Source organism: Aptenodytes patagonicus, chromosome 1 (assembly GCF_965638725.1).
Source record: "Aptenodytes patagonicus chromosome 1, bAptPat1.pri.cur, whole genome shotgun sequence".
NCBI classification, from domain to species: Eukaryota; Metazoa; Chordata; class Aves; order Sphenisciformes; family Spheniscidae; genus Aptenodytes; species Aptenodytes patagonicus.
In genome coordinates, this window is record NC_134949.1 from 117,372,014 (window position 1) to 117,390,866 (window position 18,853).

At 34.6% G+C, this 18,853-nt stretch overlaps 1 protein-coding gene across 1 annotated transcript in view; it reads left to right on the forward strand.

The window, feature by feature from the left end:
- Nucleotides 1-18,853, forward strand: part of NCAM2 (neural cell adhesion molecule 2) — a 330,359-nt gene that overhangs the window by 213,115 nt on the left and 98,391 nt on the right. The window contains exon 9 of the mRNA XM_076352315.1: nucleotides 12,334-12,484. Within this exon, the coding sequence (XP_076208430.1) occupies nucleotides 12,334-12,484 (151 nt within the window). The remainder of the gene's footprint in view (nucleotides 1-12,333; nucleotides 12,485-18,853) is intronic.

Consider the following 18,853-nt stretch of genomic DNA (forward strand, 5'->3'; position numbering starts at 1 on the left):
GCACCATCCCTTACTGACAGCTTCTGAAATTCAGCAAACAATATTTCTTAGGACTGCAAAATTGAACCATAGGTCTGAGCTCTGATTGATGGTCAACATAACTCCCATCTATGCATGGACTCAACCTGTGTTATTAAAATTTCTAAATGTTGCAATAACATAGATAATGGTATCAACAATAAGATGTTTTTTGTCTTTCTATAAATTTCTGCTTGTACAAATCAAGTTGTGACATTTATGCCAAAGGTTAATGAATTAATAGCATGTGGTAATCTTTACCTTACTGTAAGCTGATCATCTAACATGCTTTAATATATCTTAAGGGTAGCTGATATGTAATGTTAAAGCCCTCAGGGTTATATTATTTGGTAAAAATTGATTGAATTAACATAGTACTCTATAAATGTTCGTCCTTTTAAAATAGTATACAAAAGTGGATATTTAATATAGAAATTTGCATTAAGAATAGAGTTTTGTGAATATTTAGAATTCCAAACTGAATAAATACCATTTTACCAGCACATTTCAGAAGCCCCATTTGGAGTTATGGTCTGTTGATCAATATATATTTTCTGTTTTAGTTTAGAAAATGTGAAAATAAGTACAGAATCTCATCAGAAACGACAGTGGCTTCCTTTACAGATTTTAAATGTAGGGGGGGAAAAAGAGAATTAGCATGTATACTGATTAGACAAACATATTTGCAGTATAGAACATGTGATGTTATGTAGACCACAGTTATCACTGCTTCCTTATCACAGATTCAAAGTGATTTCAGTAATACCAAAACTATAGCAATCTCTATTGAGATAAAAGTATCACTATCTCACCCAAAAGCATTACTGTAGGCATTTAAAATTAAGATCTCTAAGAACTTTAAGATTTATGGATATTCTTTAAGAATTTCTGAACTCACCAGTCATCATATTTAGCAGATATGCCCTAATCATGTTAAAAAAACTTCACAAATTCTGTATGAAAATGTATGGATTTATATAAACAGATTAGTCCTTTTGTCTTTATTACCTTTATCATCATATTTGTTAAAATGAAATTGTGTGGTCATGAAACATTACACATGCATCATTCACCTTGTAGCAAACGCCAAAATACTAAATAACATGGGGATTTTTTGCTCATGAGATATCCTCAGCAAATGTATTTTTTGGCAATTTTATTGGTAACTTTGTTTCTTGGATGAGATGTTGAGAGGTAGTAGCTGTACAAGAGAGAAAGAAAACTCTTACCCCTACCAGCAGCCCACCAAGAGGCCATTTGCTGCCCACAGTCTCCTCTGTTCCAACGTGTGTCCTTCCCACAGGCTGCAGTTCTTCAAGAACTGCTCCAGCATGCGTCTTTTCCACAGGGTACAGTCCTTCAGGAACAGACTGCTCCAGCATGGGTCCCCCATGGGCCACAGGTCCTGCCAGGAGCCTGCTTCGGAGTGGACTCTCCATGGGCTGCAGCTTTCTTCAGGGCATGTCCACCTGCTGCGGGGTGGGGTCTTCTGTGGGCTGCAGTGTGGATATCCACTCCACCATGGACCTTCGTGGGCTGCAGGGGGACAACCTGCTTCACCGTGGTCTTCTCCATGGCCTGCCGGGGAATCTCTGCTCGGGCGCCTGGAGCACCTCCTCCTCCCCCTCCTCCTTCTCCCACTTTGATGTCTGCGGGGCTGTTTCTCACACTTTTTTCCTCACTTCTCTTTTTCCTCTCCTTCTTCACCCAGAAATTGATTTCAGGTGATTGATTCAGGCCTCCCTCTCCCCTCCCAGTTTGCCTGCATACCTGAGATTCCTAGAGCTGGGACTAATTTTTTAGCTGTGATTAATTTATCCACACGGTCTCTTCAGTTTATGGGTTGTTACAGATCTGTTTCTTCAGCAATGTACTATGCATAACTTCCAATAATTTAATTTAATAATATATACTCCTTGAGGTTTCCTAATTTGTGCAGTTGAGTAGGAAATGCTGTAAGCTGACTGAAAATAAGCTATAGATTGGTTTTAGGGTTTGTTTCTCAGTGATACTTTCCCTAGCAGAATGACATATGGGTTTTTGTGCTGCCATGTTGCAATCTGTGCTTTCCAATTTATTTCAAACTCTAGTAGCAGCACATTTTTCCATAACAGTTTCCACCCAATTTGACTGATAGGTTCAGCATAATCTTTTATTTATATCTGTATATATAAATAAAATTAGAAATGTAAACAGAGAAACTCTATTGGATGATACCAATTAAATAAAATAATTTGAAAAGAAATATTTCTGTGCCCTTTCAGATATGTCCAGGTTAGCTCATTTTCTCCATTTTGCTTGCTACTGCAATAATTTCCTGTTGTTTCTTCAGTTGCAAAAAGCCCTACAGAATTATCGAGGTTGGTGAGCAAAGACTTTTTGATCTGTGAGATCTGGATCTGTGTCCTCCTGCAGACAATTCCCCTGCTCCTCATGACTCAAGTTATGCATTTCTGGCTTTCTGTGCCTTTCCTTCCCCTAAGGAAGCCTTGTTGCTTATAGATCCCCCTGCAGGGCTCCACCTCATCCCAGTTTCCAGGCAGACTTCCCATCTGCTGTCTAGCCGTAGTCATTTTAATAAAATATACATCACCTTTACAGAGAACTGGAAAGGATCCCAAGGTGCATACAACTACTGAACAAACCAGTAAGAGAAACTCAAATCGTGATTCCCCTCCCGCCAAAGAAAGCACATGTTGTGCTGCTCTGTATGGGCTGTTCTGTGGTATATAACTGCATACCTTCACCACGTCAGTTATTCCTGCAACTAAAGCTGAACTGTGTCATGGTTTGAACCTGAATTCTATGAAAATGAAATTAATGTATATACAAATGCATTAAGCTCAGTTTGAGATTCTGGGAATAGTTGCCATTTTAAAGGTTATTTTATATTCTTACAGAAGAGTTTTGTGAGCAAGAGGGGCATACAAGCCGTATTTATCCAAGAATTTGTTATCAGTCCAAGTAATGTTTTATCAATTTAAACAAAATAAAACAAACAATTAGTCTAGTTACAGTGATAGGAACACTTTAATCCAAGTTATCTAAGTAATACAGGGGAAAAAAGTTAACAATGCAGTTAAAATGTTATACAAAAGCCTCCTAGTTTTCTTTTCATTGTTATAGTCACCCATCCAGTACTACCCTGAGACCTGAGGTTGACAGTACTTATTTTCTTAAAAAAAAAAAAAAAAGGGAGAGAAGGGTTGACAATTCAGCAGCATCCTAAATTCTTCTCCAGGGGAAAATACAAATGACTTAATCTCCCACCCCAACCCCTTAAAAAGAAACCTAACCAAAACCATGCTTCCTTCCCTGCCTTGGGTCAACTTCAAGTTATTTTTGTCCATTTTGTATTGCAGCCAGCTTACGTGCTTTGTCTTCATGGGTTTCCAGCTACAGGTTGTTTTGGTGTTTGTTTTTTTTTTTTTTTTCCATTTTCACCTGTTAGTTATTAAAGTTACAGAACTGCCTTCTCCAGTCCCAATTAAGATAAAGAGCTAATGTTTGTTAGTTAGACCTTTGCCATACGTGGTACTTAACACAGAGCTAAGTGGAAACAAATTTGGGTAGTTACCTGATGACTAGGGACTTGCAATCATAAAGCAAACTGAAATCACCTCAGAACAAGGCAACCCCTGGCAAGTCCCAAGTCTCTGCGCTGCTGGAACAGTGCAGAGCCTTTACTAGTAATAGGAGAATCCTACTTACTGGGCTACAGTCCCTGCCTGAAGGAAAGCTGGAATCCTAGTGCTTGATGTTTCCTTGTTCTTTCACAGTTTTGTAACTCATTCTGTATGGGCCGTTTGGTGTAGTACAGTGGTATAGTTTCACTGTACTAGTTATTTCTACAGCTGAAGTAACGTTTACTTCAGATTTGAACTGACCTGAACAGAAACAGGACCAGGTTGAAGTTCCTAGTCAGAATAACCATACTTGTTGCTACTGATGCTGTATATATTTAATAGTGATTATTCTTGTTCAGATGTACAGAGATTGAGTAATCACTGAAGAATAAGTTCTGGGAAATCACAGTTAGTATTTTAAGTCTGAGCAGTCCTAGATCCCATATTGATACATGTTTGGAGCCCTATGCTTATGCTAGAGTTTTCCCTTACTCCTCCTTTGCAGGAAGACCTTGTGACTCCAGTTTGCACTGAAGTTACAAATGCTTTGCAACCATTTTAAAGATTTACAAAGCTGGAGTATAATCACCTGTGTCTCATTCTCATTTATCCAAAGAATCAATTTACAATAAGATTTGATTGTCTAAAGGAAGATGTAATTGTATAGTATAATCATTATTTTTAGTGGCTGTTTTATGTGAGGTCTGTACTGAGTAAGAATGTTGTACTTAATGGTCTTATTCCTGAGAATTTTGCTGGTCTGAATCCATCTGAGCCACCCATGTTAATGGCATCACAGCAGTGTTGGAGTAGATTCAGATCAGCAAAATTCTTAGGAATATAACCATTAAACAGAGTATTTATGAGTGAATCAGAATTTCTAATTACAAAGTTACATATTTAATTATTACAGTTGTAATATTTCTGTTATAAACACTCGTTTGTGGTTACTATTGTTATTTTTTATAGCCAACAGTAATGCTGGTTTTCCTCTACAAGCTTTTTTCATACGATGCTAATATTTTTGCCATTAATAACCATCAACCATTTATTTCTTGTGATTTGCATCTTTAGTGGAAGTAATCTTGAATGGCTGATGATCATATTTTCTCTCTTTATTATTTTTCTTTCATACTCTTTTGTGAGTAAAAACCAATCAAGGAAAGAAGTTCAGTTTTCTGTTTCACGTCTTAGTAAGTGGTTTTGGTGTATTGGATATCCCGTGTCATCTCATTATGTAACAACTTAAGTTTGAAAGAAATGCCAGCATGAATCAATCAAATATCAGTTCATAATTTCTAACAGTTATATGAAGCTTTCAAGAATACATTTTTCCTGAGACTGTACATGCTGTTAACAACCTGCATAGAACCTGCTCCTATTTCCAATCTGAATTCTTTAAACGTAACTGCTATGTCTGCAGATGAACAGAAAATCAAAACACCGATATTTTTTTCTTCAAGATTAGTTTTTTGTGACTTCCCTGGTGTTACATGATAGATCTACAAACAATAGGCTCTTCAATTATTTCTTCCTTGTGGAAAAACAAATTCCTAACAAATTCAGGAATTTGCAGCATGCTGACGTATATATTTAATGAGCTGCAGTTCTAAAACAATCACAAGGTCTCCTATAAAAATCACTGAAGTCCAAGACACTGCTGTAGCATTATTCTGATTCACTGGACATTAAGGCATATGCACGTAGCAATACTCTGGAATTTTCTGCTGTCTCCAACAGGTGCATGGATAGAATACATTTACCTGAAGAGAATGGGAAATATTGTGAATATACCATCCATAATCCAGAAGGGAGCTTCCATCAGCTTCTACACGATGATGGCTGTTGTGACTAACAGCCCTTTCTCATCATCAAAGGTAGATTTTCAGACTAGGAATTGCTGGTCACTACATTTAATAGACTTCTGGAATTTTATCATCATTTAGTATCAGCATGTCAGGTTGCAGAAGTTCTTATCTTTCATGCTGCTTCAAGGAATAGTTTCATGAGCAATTACGATCTGCTTAAACCTCACATATAAGAAACATCAGCCTGAAGTATGTTATCTGAAGTTTTCCTCTCATGTGAATATCAACACAACCAAAAATCAGAAAGCTTCCTAAAAAAATTGTTATTCATGAAATTCCAAAGATGATTCTGTTAATCGGTATTTGTTTTCTCCTTGAAAATTTGGTGATGTGTACTCGGAACATGACCAAGACAACATAATGAGTTGGCAATTTTTGACAATTTGATCTGAAGAAGGAAGAGCTAGGCATCAAATTAAAACAGGTTCTTCCCCGCCCCCCCCTGATGTGAGGATCTTCTACCACGTACATCTGCAGCAGCTCCTTTGGAGGAACTCGAAAAAGTCCTGCAGTTTTTACTCAAGTTATATGTTCTCACAATGACTGTCCTTGAATATGTTGCACGGTGTTTTACAAAAGAAACAACAATCTCAATTCTAAGCCACTGTTTCTTCATCTTTTCTGTTGTTAACACATGCAATGCATGTCCAAAATAGCACTAAAGTACACAAGGTGTCAGAAGACATAGTTGGTAAATATGTGACAGGCAAATGACCTGCAGTGGTGTAACTATGGACAGTAGTGGCACTTCGATCACAAATAAGCTTTAAACATTAGAAGAAAAACAAATAAAGGTATTTCAACTTGTCTAGATTTTAAATGTAGGGGTTTTGTTGCTTGCAGTCTTGCACTTGGACTTCAAGGGATGAAGGAGTATTTTGTCAGCCAAACAGTAAACTCTGTAGGAGGGAAGATAATCAACACAAAGTCACAGCTGCTCTAACCATCCAAGTAATATTATCAAAATCCAGCTACAAATGAGTCACCAATTTCTGCATCTGTTCTCACCTTCCACTCTTGCTTTCAGCTAGCTCAAAATGCACATTTTGGCAGCCATACAACTTCATCTCCTTTGGTGCTACAGTCCCTAAGTGGGAGTTGGAGAAATGGTTGATAAATCAAACTCAACCACTAATCACACCATCCATCTCTTCCCAAGTACAGCTTTCTACAGTTGACAAAGAACGACAATTTCTAAGCATCATAATCAGCTAATTCTCCCCTTCTGAGAAATTACACTTTTTGAACTACAGTGGCAATGGAATTGTGAGATGGAACGCTCCATGGTACCTGAATAAGTTATTCTGTCCCAGAAGCTGTTCGTATCTCTCTGTGGATGTTGTACTCTCATCACATCCCTATTCTCTCTAGCAATCATACCCTGAAAACTGCATACCTCCTCTGCATGTGGAACCCTTGAAATACACTGTTATCATCATTCTGGTACTGCCTTGGGAGCTCTGGAACATGGTTTTGGAACTGTGCATCGACCAGTCAGGTCAGCATCAGCCGGTCAGGACTTTGGGAATATTCACGTGTGGAACTACAAATCATGTGAGAAGTTCGGGAAGCAAGAGCATGACAGAAAAAGTCAGGTAGTAGAATAGCATATATAGCGTGACAAGAATTTTATCAAAATAAAAAAATATGTATTTACTTTAACAGAATCTGTAGAATTAATCTCAAGTGATGAGATACCTCCCATTTTATGATTATTGTAGAATTCATTTGGGTTAAGCTACATATTCTGAGTAAGAATATTGCAAGTGCAGAAAGTTCTCACCCTTTGGTGTTTGGGGTTTTTTTTCAGAAGGCACATTTTGATACTTCAGAGTTGTCATTGTGGATAATTTTACTTGGACACCTGTGTAGAACAGTTTTGTTTCCTTTGACAATGACCGAGAACTAGACTGCTATCAGTATTCAAAATAAAAGGTGTTTTTCTGTGAAATGTTAAATTCTTAATTTGGGGAATGTGGGGTTTATGTGGATAAAATCACAAAGTCATCTGTACCTGAGCTGTACCTATCAAAGTCTCTGCTGAAGTTTTGTCACTTGTGTTTTAGCTTTATGCTGGTGATGAGGTTGTGGGGGAAAAAAAACACCCCCAAAACCCCCCAAAACCCACTTTTATTTATGAATTCTATGAAATTCTCTAATTAACATTAATGATGAAAAATATTTTGCTTTCTTAAGACCTTATTATGATTTCCAAAATGCTGTAAAAAGGTAACTTCTGAAGACCTTGTCTGTCTTTACCATTTTCAGGACACACAATGGTCTGTTTATTGACGTTATTCTTCCAATGTCTTAGAGTGTAAGCACCTGTTAACATACTTGCTCATTGATCTTTCTAAGGAAATATGTATATCTGTATGGAACTGTGTTGACCACGTATGTTTTCAGACCTCACTGATTATTCATGCTCCACAGTGATACGGAGTAATTCAGTGAATGAGCAGAAATCATGAGTATTGAACCACAGAGACTGTTCTGGTTGTCTAGGATTTTGTTTTGTCTATTTTTTATACTCTTTATTAATACTAAGAAATAAAAGCACGTGTACTTATTCAATCTAGCAGAAAACACCATAGTACGTATTTTACATCTCTCCCACTATAACATTTGAAAGGGAAAAAAAAAAAAAATCCAATTTACTAGGTATCCATTATTATTTCAGGCAGACTTGAGAGTTACTGACATTATTAATTTATAGAGATTATATTTGTATTTTGATTTGTCACCAGTGGCATCTCCAATGCTTTTTTCCTGGTGGGGATTTCTACTGAGGACTACTGGGCAGGTGCAGTGTACTTCGTGTTCCCACATGTGCTGCCTCTTCCTCTTCCTGTTTCGGTGTGTTATGGTGCCAGACATGGTGCTAACACGTGCTCTCCATACTGAGCGCAGGAGGGAAATAAGCCTTAGAAAGATTTTACCAAGGGTTATAAAGTTCTGGTGGTTACAGACCCCAAGGTTAGGGCTGCCCCTGTTTGATATTGTGTATTTGCTGTTCAAAGTTAAATAAGATGAATGACTGACGTTATGGATCAGTATGAATGCAGACTTCTGCTTTGTTGGTATATTCTGGTTTTGATAATGCCCTTTACAAGAATGGGAAAATATAACTAGCATGGTTTCAGTTTTTGCTTGAGGCTAACACAGTATATTAAATTTTTGTCCCAGCTTCTTCATTGCTCTTTGCTATAGTAAACTTCTGTGTCTCTGCTGTGTTCCTAATATTCATTCCTAGCTGTGCTTCAGCATGACTGCACTGTTATTGTGCTTTTTGTGTCAAAATGTGTCCTTGACTTATTTACCCAGATCTCTATTAACTGACTTATACCATAGAACAATATAATACAGCCACACGAGTATTTCTGAAGTCCCTGTGAAAATTCATCATACTATCTAGCATTTTTCATTTGCACATGTTAGTCTCCGGCATATTCTGGGAATCCTCTCTAGACATAGGCACCTGCTTCAAAATATTGTCATTTATGTATGTATGTATTTATTTATTTATGGAATTTTCTTGGTCTGTATTTGCACTCTTCTTTTCTTTCACATATTTCTGTGTTCAGGAATGTCAGCCAAACAGTATATTTTTAATCAGGTATTGCACCATGTTTGCAGAAAAATTAATGAAATTGTACACTAATCCATCTGCAGAATAGGACCAGGGAACAGGACTTCTTAAACTGTTCATGAAGAAGCCACAGGACAAAAAGCATTCTGAGCAATGTGGCAGAAAACATTATATATTTTACATTACTTTATAAGCAATTTCAAAGAGACTATTGTAATAATTTTCAGACAATTTTGAAAAAGTATAAATTAACTTTAGTGAATACGTATTTTTATGATCATTTGGGCCAAATTTTCTTGCCTACAATTGTTATGTGGTTTATTTGGTTTTGTGGACTTTGCTTAACCTAGTAGATCCCTCTCAAAATGCTTCTTACCATATATTTGATGATGAGAATAGACGATGTGGTCATGCAAAATTCTCCTATCATTCAGAGTATTTATTAGGTTGTTTTTTGCCCTAACTGTAAACCTAAGACATATTATGTCATCCATATTTGAATAAAATATTTTTTTCTCATACATGAGAACATAGGAAAGTTATTTTGAGTACAGACCAAATGTGTACATGTCAAAGTAATTTTTTCCAGCAGTATCAGAAAATAATTTAGATAACCTAAAAACAATATTGAGAAGTTACTGTAAAAAACTATTTAATTTTAAGGATCTTTGTGCTTATTTTCATTACCTTTTTTTTTTAAACATCAATTAGCACTTGTATCTGTGCTTTGGAATGTATAGAATTAATTGTAGTGAAATATATAGTGAATTATACAGTGAATTGTAATATTTGGGATTACTATTGAACTGATAAAATTTTACTTTGTTATCAAATTCAAAATAGCACTACAAATTTTATACTTCTGTAAAAATACCTTTAGTGATTTTAGTGAGGATTATAAATAATTTAACTCTTTTTACAGGAATCCTATTGACCATACTGCCCAGAAGGTACAACTAGTACATGCTTATTTTTCAGAGAATGAAGAATTACCATTTGGAATATATATTTCCAATTCAGTTTTTTTTCTCTTTTTCCTATATGCTTCCAACAACCTATTACTGGAAATAGAAAATTGAGCTAGCTGAATAATCTCTATCTGATTCAGAAAATCATGGTGAAAGAACTTCAGTGAATGTGTCGTTACAGCTAGAGGTCAATATAATTTCACGGAAAGACACTTTCCATTGTGCGAGGAGAAAGTACTAAGAATAAATTTGGCTCCTCATTGTGGTTTTGTGATATACAATAAGGAAGGGCAAAGAGAATATTTTTCTCAAAGTATCTGTTATCTACTACTACTGTCTATTGTATAAAGCTACCTTAGTGCTTTAGGGGGGCAGCTCTTAATGAATCACTAATACAGTATTTAGTACTGCATCTGTGATTCGTAGTCACAGGTTGTTTCAGCATATGTCTTCTCACAGTTTCAAATGTAACTTCTTAGGGAAATATTTGTAATCAAGGTAAAATCAGAAATAGAATTGCTAAAGTGTATGTACATTTTAGGTAGGAATAATGTAGACTTACCATTGTATTACATGATTTTTTTTTTAAAAAGCAAATAATTCATAGGTAAATAATACTGTTATTAACTGTCATACAAAGTACTTGTAAAATATATATAAAAATATATATCAGAAATTAGAAAACTATTTATTGTTTTGTTTTAAAGAAATTGCATTTTAGTTATCCCAAGAAAACCCTCCAAAAAACATGACATTCAGTACTGTAGTATGTTTACTAGTAACTTTATAACTTTTCTCTTTCCTTTTTTAAAGGTATAATGAAAATAGAATTTTCAACACTAGAAATGACATAAGAGATAACTAAGTTGTGTTAGTTACTAATTTTTACCAACCCAGAGGTTTTTAGGTTTGCTTTTGCATTAGAATTCCATAACTTTAATTTATGTACCTATGCTGTGACGTTTTCACAGAAAACAAAATTCAGTGTTCTTGGATTCTGATGTGGGATCAGAATACTTTTCTTTCCGTAGAAATTATGATATACAGAATGGTTTTTATGACTGCTTTATGTCAAATATTTTAAGATCTAAATTGTGTTCATTTTTCCTGTATTCAGTGAAGAAACAATTGTACAGAATTAAAAACTCAGTCACTTAAATATCAGCTGCCACTTGGTGAGTATTTAGTGTAAAAAGCAGTAAACTTGACTGTATGTATTTGTAGGACTGGACATTAAAGTATGTTTCAAGTTTAAATGTGATACAGTGAAATAGTTACTGGTTTACCCTCCCTTTTCCACCTTCCCTCAATAATGAAGGTAGGTAAATACCAGTATTTTTTATCAGCCTTTTTTTTCCTCAAACGAAAAAAGTGAAACAAAGAAGTAAAGGAATTTTCCCAAAGCTACAAAACAAGCAAAGAGCAGAAACAGATTAAAAATAACTTCTTTTTCCTCAGGTATACTACTCCATGAAGGTTGAAGTGTCAAGCAGTGGAATTTTTTTTAATTGTTTTATTTAGCTTTCCCTAATATTTTATACTCTTGAAATTCAAGTAGTTTTTGGGGAGGGGGTGGGGAGGTGTTATGGATAAGGATTTTTATGAAGTTGCTAAATATAAAATTTATGCTCTAGAAAATCAGAAGCCAGCATTCATTTTTCTCCCTTGCCTTTTTCCATGTAATGATATGGAAATGAAATCCAGAAATTCCAGTTGCATTTATGGATCATGTTTTTTAACAATTGTGAGCTTGTGACAAGAAAATGTGAATAATGGAAATAAATCTATGACTGGATTTGTGTTTTGATCATTGTTTGGAGGGGATATTTCTATTCAGTTTCACAGTTACATTTTTAAGGACAAGAGAGATAATGCTAACTGTAATCTAAGATACTATGATTTTACATGTATGCGTTTTCATTAACTGCAGCATCATAACAAAATGAGTGACATCATAAACAGGTTTTGAGTATGCAGTTCACTATTGCAGTCATAAGTGGGTACATTTTGTGGTTTACCTTGACAATGTTCCTTTAAGCATGTACTTATTCCCTTGATTATAGTGCCTAGAAACAGAACATCTTTTTCTATATTTTTTTTAATTTATTTAACAAATTTCGAAGTTGCTTAGCTGTCAGTAATAACTTCACCATGGGTGAAGGGATGCTTTCAGTCATACTTATCAATGGTGTTTAATATATAAAACATACATAAATATACATATATATATAAAACCTTTCTTTTTCCTGAATCAATGTAAACAGAGCCCAGATGGCCGTATAGAAGTCAAAGGGCAGCATGGAAAATCGTCACTGCATATTAAAGATGTGAAGTTGTCAGATTCAGGGAGATATGACTGTGAAGCTGCAAGTAGAATTGGTGGGCACCAAAAGAGCATGTACCTTGATATTGAATGTAAGTTCTAATATTTTGTTTTCTCTTTTAAATTTGTTTTAAAAGAAAAAAAAAGTACATTCTTAATGGAAGGTCAGTTTTTCCTAGTAATTCATGTTTAAACTTGCATAATTTAAGAAAGCATGTTCTTCTGTAGTTAGTGATATGGAATTCTGTGGAGGAATCCTGTCTTTTCTAAAGTTGACAAGACCCTTGTCGGTGATTTAAGCAGGACAGTATTTCATCTGAAATCATATTCCAGTGGTATTACCCACTTACTTAAGGCTAAGCGTAATAACTTCAAATCTTCGGGCTAGTGGAGACTGCTGTGGGTGAAAAGTATTCAGTGCGATAATGTAAGGATTGATTTGAGCAACAGCTCAGTCTTGAGCTTAACCTTCTAAGGTTCAACAGTCTTCTGGTTTTTTCCTTGTTCTCTGTTTTACTAATCCCCAGCAAGTCTCTAGCCCTTCTTATAACCCCTCCTGGAGTTCACAAGTTTGTGATAATCTCTTTTAGACAGGCTGCTTTATTCAAAGCTTTTAAAATTTATCCAGGAGAAAAGGAGATTGTTTTTGCTTAGAGAAGAGTCTGATGCTATAGAAGCCAATCAGAGGATATAAATTTGAAATATACAAAAATTCATTGGAAAATTGCCTCTTCAAACTGTTCTTCAAATTCATGAAGCAAAGGTCTTCAAAAAATGAAAACAAACAAACAAAATCCTTCTTTTATATTTCATTGTCGTTCTATTTTGCTAGAGATTTTCTAGATAAATTTGTTCTACATTTGCAATATAGCTTGAGTTGAGCCTGTTTGAGATTGAGGCTCTGAACAGAAAGTCTTTCCAGCGGGAAGACAGAAGTTGGAATAGGATCTGTGGCAGAGAAAGATAAGTAACGGTTGCAGACTATCAGCTGAGTGATTTCCTGAGGAGTTCTAAAAGTGACTTCAGTATACAGTTGCATTTTCCATCTTTTTGGCAAGCAAACAATGCATTATGACATAGGAAATAAATCTGAAAGGAAAATGAGAAATGGTGAAAGTTGTAATTGGATGTTAGGAATTGAGAGATTTGCCAACCCAGAAGACCTAAGAAATAAATACAGTATTTATTAATAGCTTTAACATAGCTACTCTTCAATAAATAGACATATGAAGGGATTTGAAACTTCGCAAAATATTATTATTCTTTTGGGAACATATTGATTTACTATATTTGTTTCTTTAATGAGTGCACTGGTGCACTGATAATTATTTATTTTATATGTATATAAAGGAAAAAAAAAAATTACTAGATAAAAATGCAAGTTCAGTGAAGTTCCTGTAAAATTTCTGTAAAATCCTGTCCTCCTCTACACAGTGATATGAAATATATTGTTTGATTAAGGTTATGTAGCCGTTGTGCTTTAAAATTAAATATTAATACCTTTTGTGTTCAGAAGAGAGATATAGGATGCACCACATTTTATGAAACGTGGGCAACTGAAATTTAAGAATTTATTAGCAGCACAGAATTCATACTAAAGGGCATAACAAAATCTCTGGATTGATACAATACATTATTATAGTCTAAGACACCTTTCTGGGTAAAAGTTTTAGAACAGATGCTAAGTGACATATTCTCATTATGGTACGGCAGGCTTAATTTTGAATATGTGTGGGAACAATCAAATATGGAATACCGTTTTGGTTTAAGTATGATTTTATGCCTTGGTAGACACTACAAATACATTCTTTTATGAAGCAGGTGTCATAGTTATCCTTCATTCCAGTTATTTCACTTTGTAAGTTGCAGGCTAGAGACTTTCAGCAAAAGGTACAGGTTCAAAAACTAAACAACTAATTTGTAATCTCATAGCAAAATGGGAAAACGGGGAATTGTTATGAGATCCTGTGAAGTTGGTATTGAATAAATGATTTGACTCTTCTTGTATCATTTTGCAAGTGATATTTTTTCAGCATGTTAATTGTAATTACAAACATTGCGATCAGGGTTTTTTAATTTTTTTTTTTCCAAATATTCATTTACCAAATTGCATAAAACTCTTCAAAATATTTTAATCTTCACTTCAATTTTTTTGGTTTTGTTCCCTTCAAAACCAGTTTTGAGAAGAATTTTTGTGGGTATGGCTGGCTTTTTGCATAATCACTAATGAGCCATTTTAGCAGAATTTTTATTATTTTTAATAATATTCTAGTATAAAACTCAATAACTATTTTAAAATTAAAATATAAATAAATAAGCAAGACAATTTTTTATATTGTTCCATAGTTCCTAGATAGGACTACTCAATGCACCTATGCCATTCTGTATGTTAATAACAAAACTACAGCAGTTTTCTTTATAAGTTTTAATACATTTGTCAGTTTGTGTAGTCAGGAAAGGAGCATGCTCTCATCACATCCTTAAACGTCAGTGCAGTTAAACAGGCCTAACACAGAGTGCTCTGGTGTCACTGTCTCATCCTTTTACTTACTGACCCCTATCAGAGACTTAAACTGACAGTAGGATTGCACAGAGTTTCTGTACTTTATCCGTGTTCTCTGTTGGGGTTGCTCTTGATGATAAGAGCAGTTCTCCAGGACAGGAAGAGATTATCAGGTTTGATACCAATTGGGCACAGTTAACCCTGCCTTTTATCTGAAGTAAATGCTAGACAGACATGAATTGTAGGGAACCCAGAGACATTTATAAGGGTTTCTTCCTACAAAGTGATATTTGTATTTAGTTATGTTTAGTTTTCCTTATATTCAGTATGAAAAATAAATCAAAATGACGTAAAAAAGAAAGATACCATTATAAATGTTATTTACTAATGGATTTCATTAACTGCGAAATTTGATTACACATATGAAGCCTAGTGTGTATTGGATGATGATGATAATAATAATAACAATAATAATAGAAGTAACTGATTGAAAAGTTCCTGCGTGATGGCATATATGATGTATACTAGGTATTGGGTATTAAGATGTGTCTATAGTGATTATCTATATATTTATCATAGAGAAATAGCTATTTCTTTTTTTAATAAAAAACATGATAGAAATAGATAAAAAATAGAAAAAATGGGAGATACTCGAAGATGAGGTTTTCAGAAGGGCCTGAGGAAGTTAAATGTACAATTCCCAGTGAATTACAACTTGATTTGTACATATATTTGTACATACTATCAGGTGCCTTTCAAAGTTACAGTTTTCCTATGCAGATGTTTAAATTTCTATATGGTATTTTTTGTCTTTTTAGCTGAGACATAATTATTCTGAAAAATATATGCTAGGGATATAAACGGATCTTAAAAAGCACAATACAGGCCTGACTAAGAGAAGAAAACTTCTGATGAGAGAACACATTATTTCTTGGGTTCCACAAATTATTCACTGCAATGATTAGCATTAGATTATGAAAAATCATAACTTTGACATGTTAGATATGATGGATCATCTTTCCTCATAGTATTATTCTTAGTTAGGATGCACTGATAGCATTACTAAGTTGGAAAGGATTTAAAGAAGCCTTTAATGATCAGCAGTCTATGATCCTTAGAAGTGGCTCTCTACTTGCCCTTAAAGTTTTCCTTTCATTGTGTTCAAACTGTCATTAACACAGTCAGTATTTACAGCACTTAATTGTGTACTCCTAGGTGCACACATTGTGTAAGATGCTGGTCTCTCTGATTGCTCTGTATCACCAAGTGCAGATTCCTTCGGAGAATACTCCTGTTACTGGAGAAGATGTATTAAACCATGTTCTTTGGAAAAGTCTCTGGTTTTCCATATAGTACCCGGGAAGCATCCTAACTTACCGTCTTTTGTAGCTGCATTTACCAGTTTTTGCATCACTCTATTTCAGTTAAAAGTCCCAAGTTTCAACATTGATACTGCAGTTATTAGATATGCTGGATGGTCCAAAAATGCCTACTTCCTCACTGTACACAAAGACTAGTGTTTTAGGATATAATCAACTATCACAAACATATTGCATTCAGTAATATGGTACATTTTTGCATGATATCAGCCACATGAGTGGTTGACAAATATGATTTCTTAGAAAACAATTTCTAAAAAAATCCATTTAAATAATTTAAAGTGTCTTCCAAAAATGAGGTTTTCTTACTACTGGTTTTCATCCAAACCTGAATTTTGTAGTTATATTCCTTATTAGTTATGTACCAACGTTCAGTGGTACAAAAAAAAAAATGCGTAGCATGTGCAACACAGTCTTTACCTATAAAGAAACCTGTGTAGTATTTATTATACTACTGTATTGCTTATCAGAAACAGTCTTTTTTCTTTTTCTTTTTTTCCGCCTGAATTTGAAATCAATCTCATTACTATTACAGTATTGAACTTCATTTCCCGAGTCAATTAGTCTTTTAGGCTTTTCACTTTGTTTTATGTTAGTTAGCTGTATTGCATTGTGGTTAATGCAGATGCTTTGGATTCATGCTATTTAATTTTATATCTTTGCAAAAATATACAGCATTACTTAAAAGCAGGTTGAACAAGTTGAGCTGCAAATTCTATTTACCTTCAAGGAAGCAAGGTTTTGAATCAGTGAAAATAATACTACTATGTGCAAGATGTCACAGATGTTGTGACAAATGTCACAAATGTTTCAGCTACCTACTGCTATTATAAATTATAATAAATGCAGACAGTTCATACTTTAGATTCGGTTTCTGTTAGATCAGTGTATCAACATCCTGTCACTACTCACAGAATGGTTGAGGTTGGAAGGGATTGCCTCTTGTCCTGTCACTGGACACCACTGAAAAGGGCCTGGCTCTGCCTTCTTTACACCCTCCCTTCAGCTATTAATCATGGGGGCCTAGCCCTATCTTGTTATCACAGCCAAAACTGATAAACACAATCATATGATCTAAGAAAGAGACAAATGACAGGAAAAGCAATGAAGAGAAACAAAATGTTGAAATATTCTGGGAAATTTTGCATCTTTTCTATTAAAATACTATTGGCTTTAGTTACATTTCTTCCTGTCTAATTTGTAGCTTAAAATGAGAAAGGAAAGATGGAAAAGGTCAATCTTTAGCATCATGAAATACATGTCATAATTTTGACATGACTTTGGAGCTCATGAATGTCACTTACAAGATTTAAATTTTTCCTTCTTTGACTACCTTGTGCGCTTGCATAGAAGCAAATTTGGTATGCCATTGCAATGACTTAAAGGGGATAAGAATGTTGAATTCTGAGCAAAAGGTGAGGTTTACTGCATAAAGTCACTTTGCAAAAACCGTTTCACCAAAACTCCCTGTACTGAAGCAGAGATGAATGCATCTTTGTTGTCTTTTCCTGGTCTTGCAACAATAAATGTGGCAAAGTGGCTAAAATTATACTTTATTCATCTGTATAGTAAATCTACCTATTCTTTAGCCCAAAAGGGTGTAATCATACTTTAGAATAGGAATTCCATCTTAAAAACTTTTGGCCTATATATGTTAATGACTTGTTAAAATGCGATATTCATGTTAGGAATTTCTCTAAATTTTTACCTAATAGAGCTCTATACTGCATGTTTTTGCTGACCTTGCAATGAGCTTGATGTCATTTTAAGTAGATTTTTAAGAACATGTTGGCTATTTTTCTTTTAATAGAAAAATACAATTTTGAATGAATATTTGAATAAAATATAAATAAAATATTTTAGGTTTTATTCTGTTTCTCTTCTAATAATTTACTCATTGTATTAATAGGTATATATGCCTCAGCATCTTTTCTTACTGACATAATTTTTTCACATATGCAATTGTGAAAAGTAAAGGTAAAAAAAAAAAAGCAAGAAAGAGTTTTCTGATGTTGCCTTGAAGATGGTTCTACTTCATGAGTTGGTCTTACAGGCTAAAAATATTAAATGATTACATTGATAATTAATGCGTAAATTTTAAACTGGTTTTCATACTTGCAAAATTCAACAGTTTTGCAAGTCATTTCCTACTATGTTAAGTGTAATTGATATTATACAATGATGACCTGTGAATGAAAAAAAGGCAACATGGCCTTTGTCCTTCTCTATACCTCCAAGATAGGTCCAGCAGAGCAGAAGCAACACATCTGAGAATTATGAAGAAAATAATCAGATGGTATGATAAGTGTAACGTTGAAACTTTGAAACTTGAACAAAACAAAATATCTTAAATTGAGATTTGTAACCTCAATATTCTTTTTCTCAATTAACTTCCCTTAACTGCAGAATACTTGGCATTACTTGGAATTGGTATCTTTAAGTAGTCTTCAGTTATGTCAGAGCATGCTGAAGTCACTAGGGTAGCACATGCTTGAAAGAGAGACCTCCAGTATTGTTTACGGTAAACCTGAGGCACGTAGCTTTGGTTGCAGTATCTGAGGCCAGGCCCCTCTGCACCA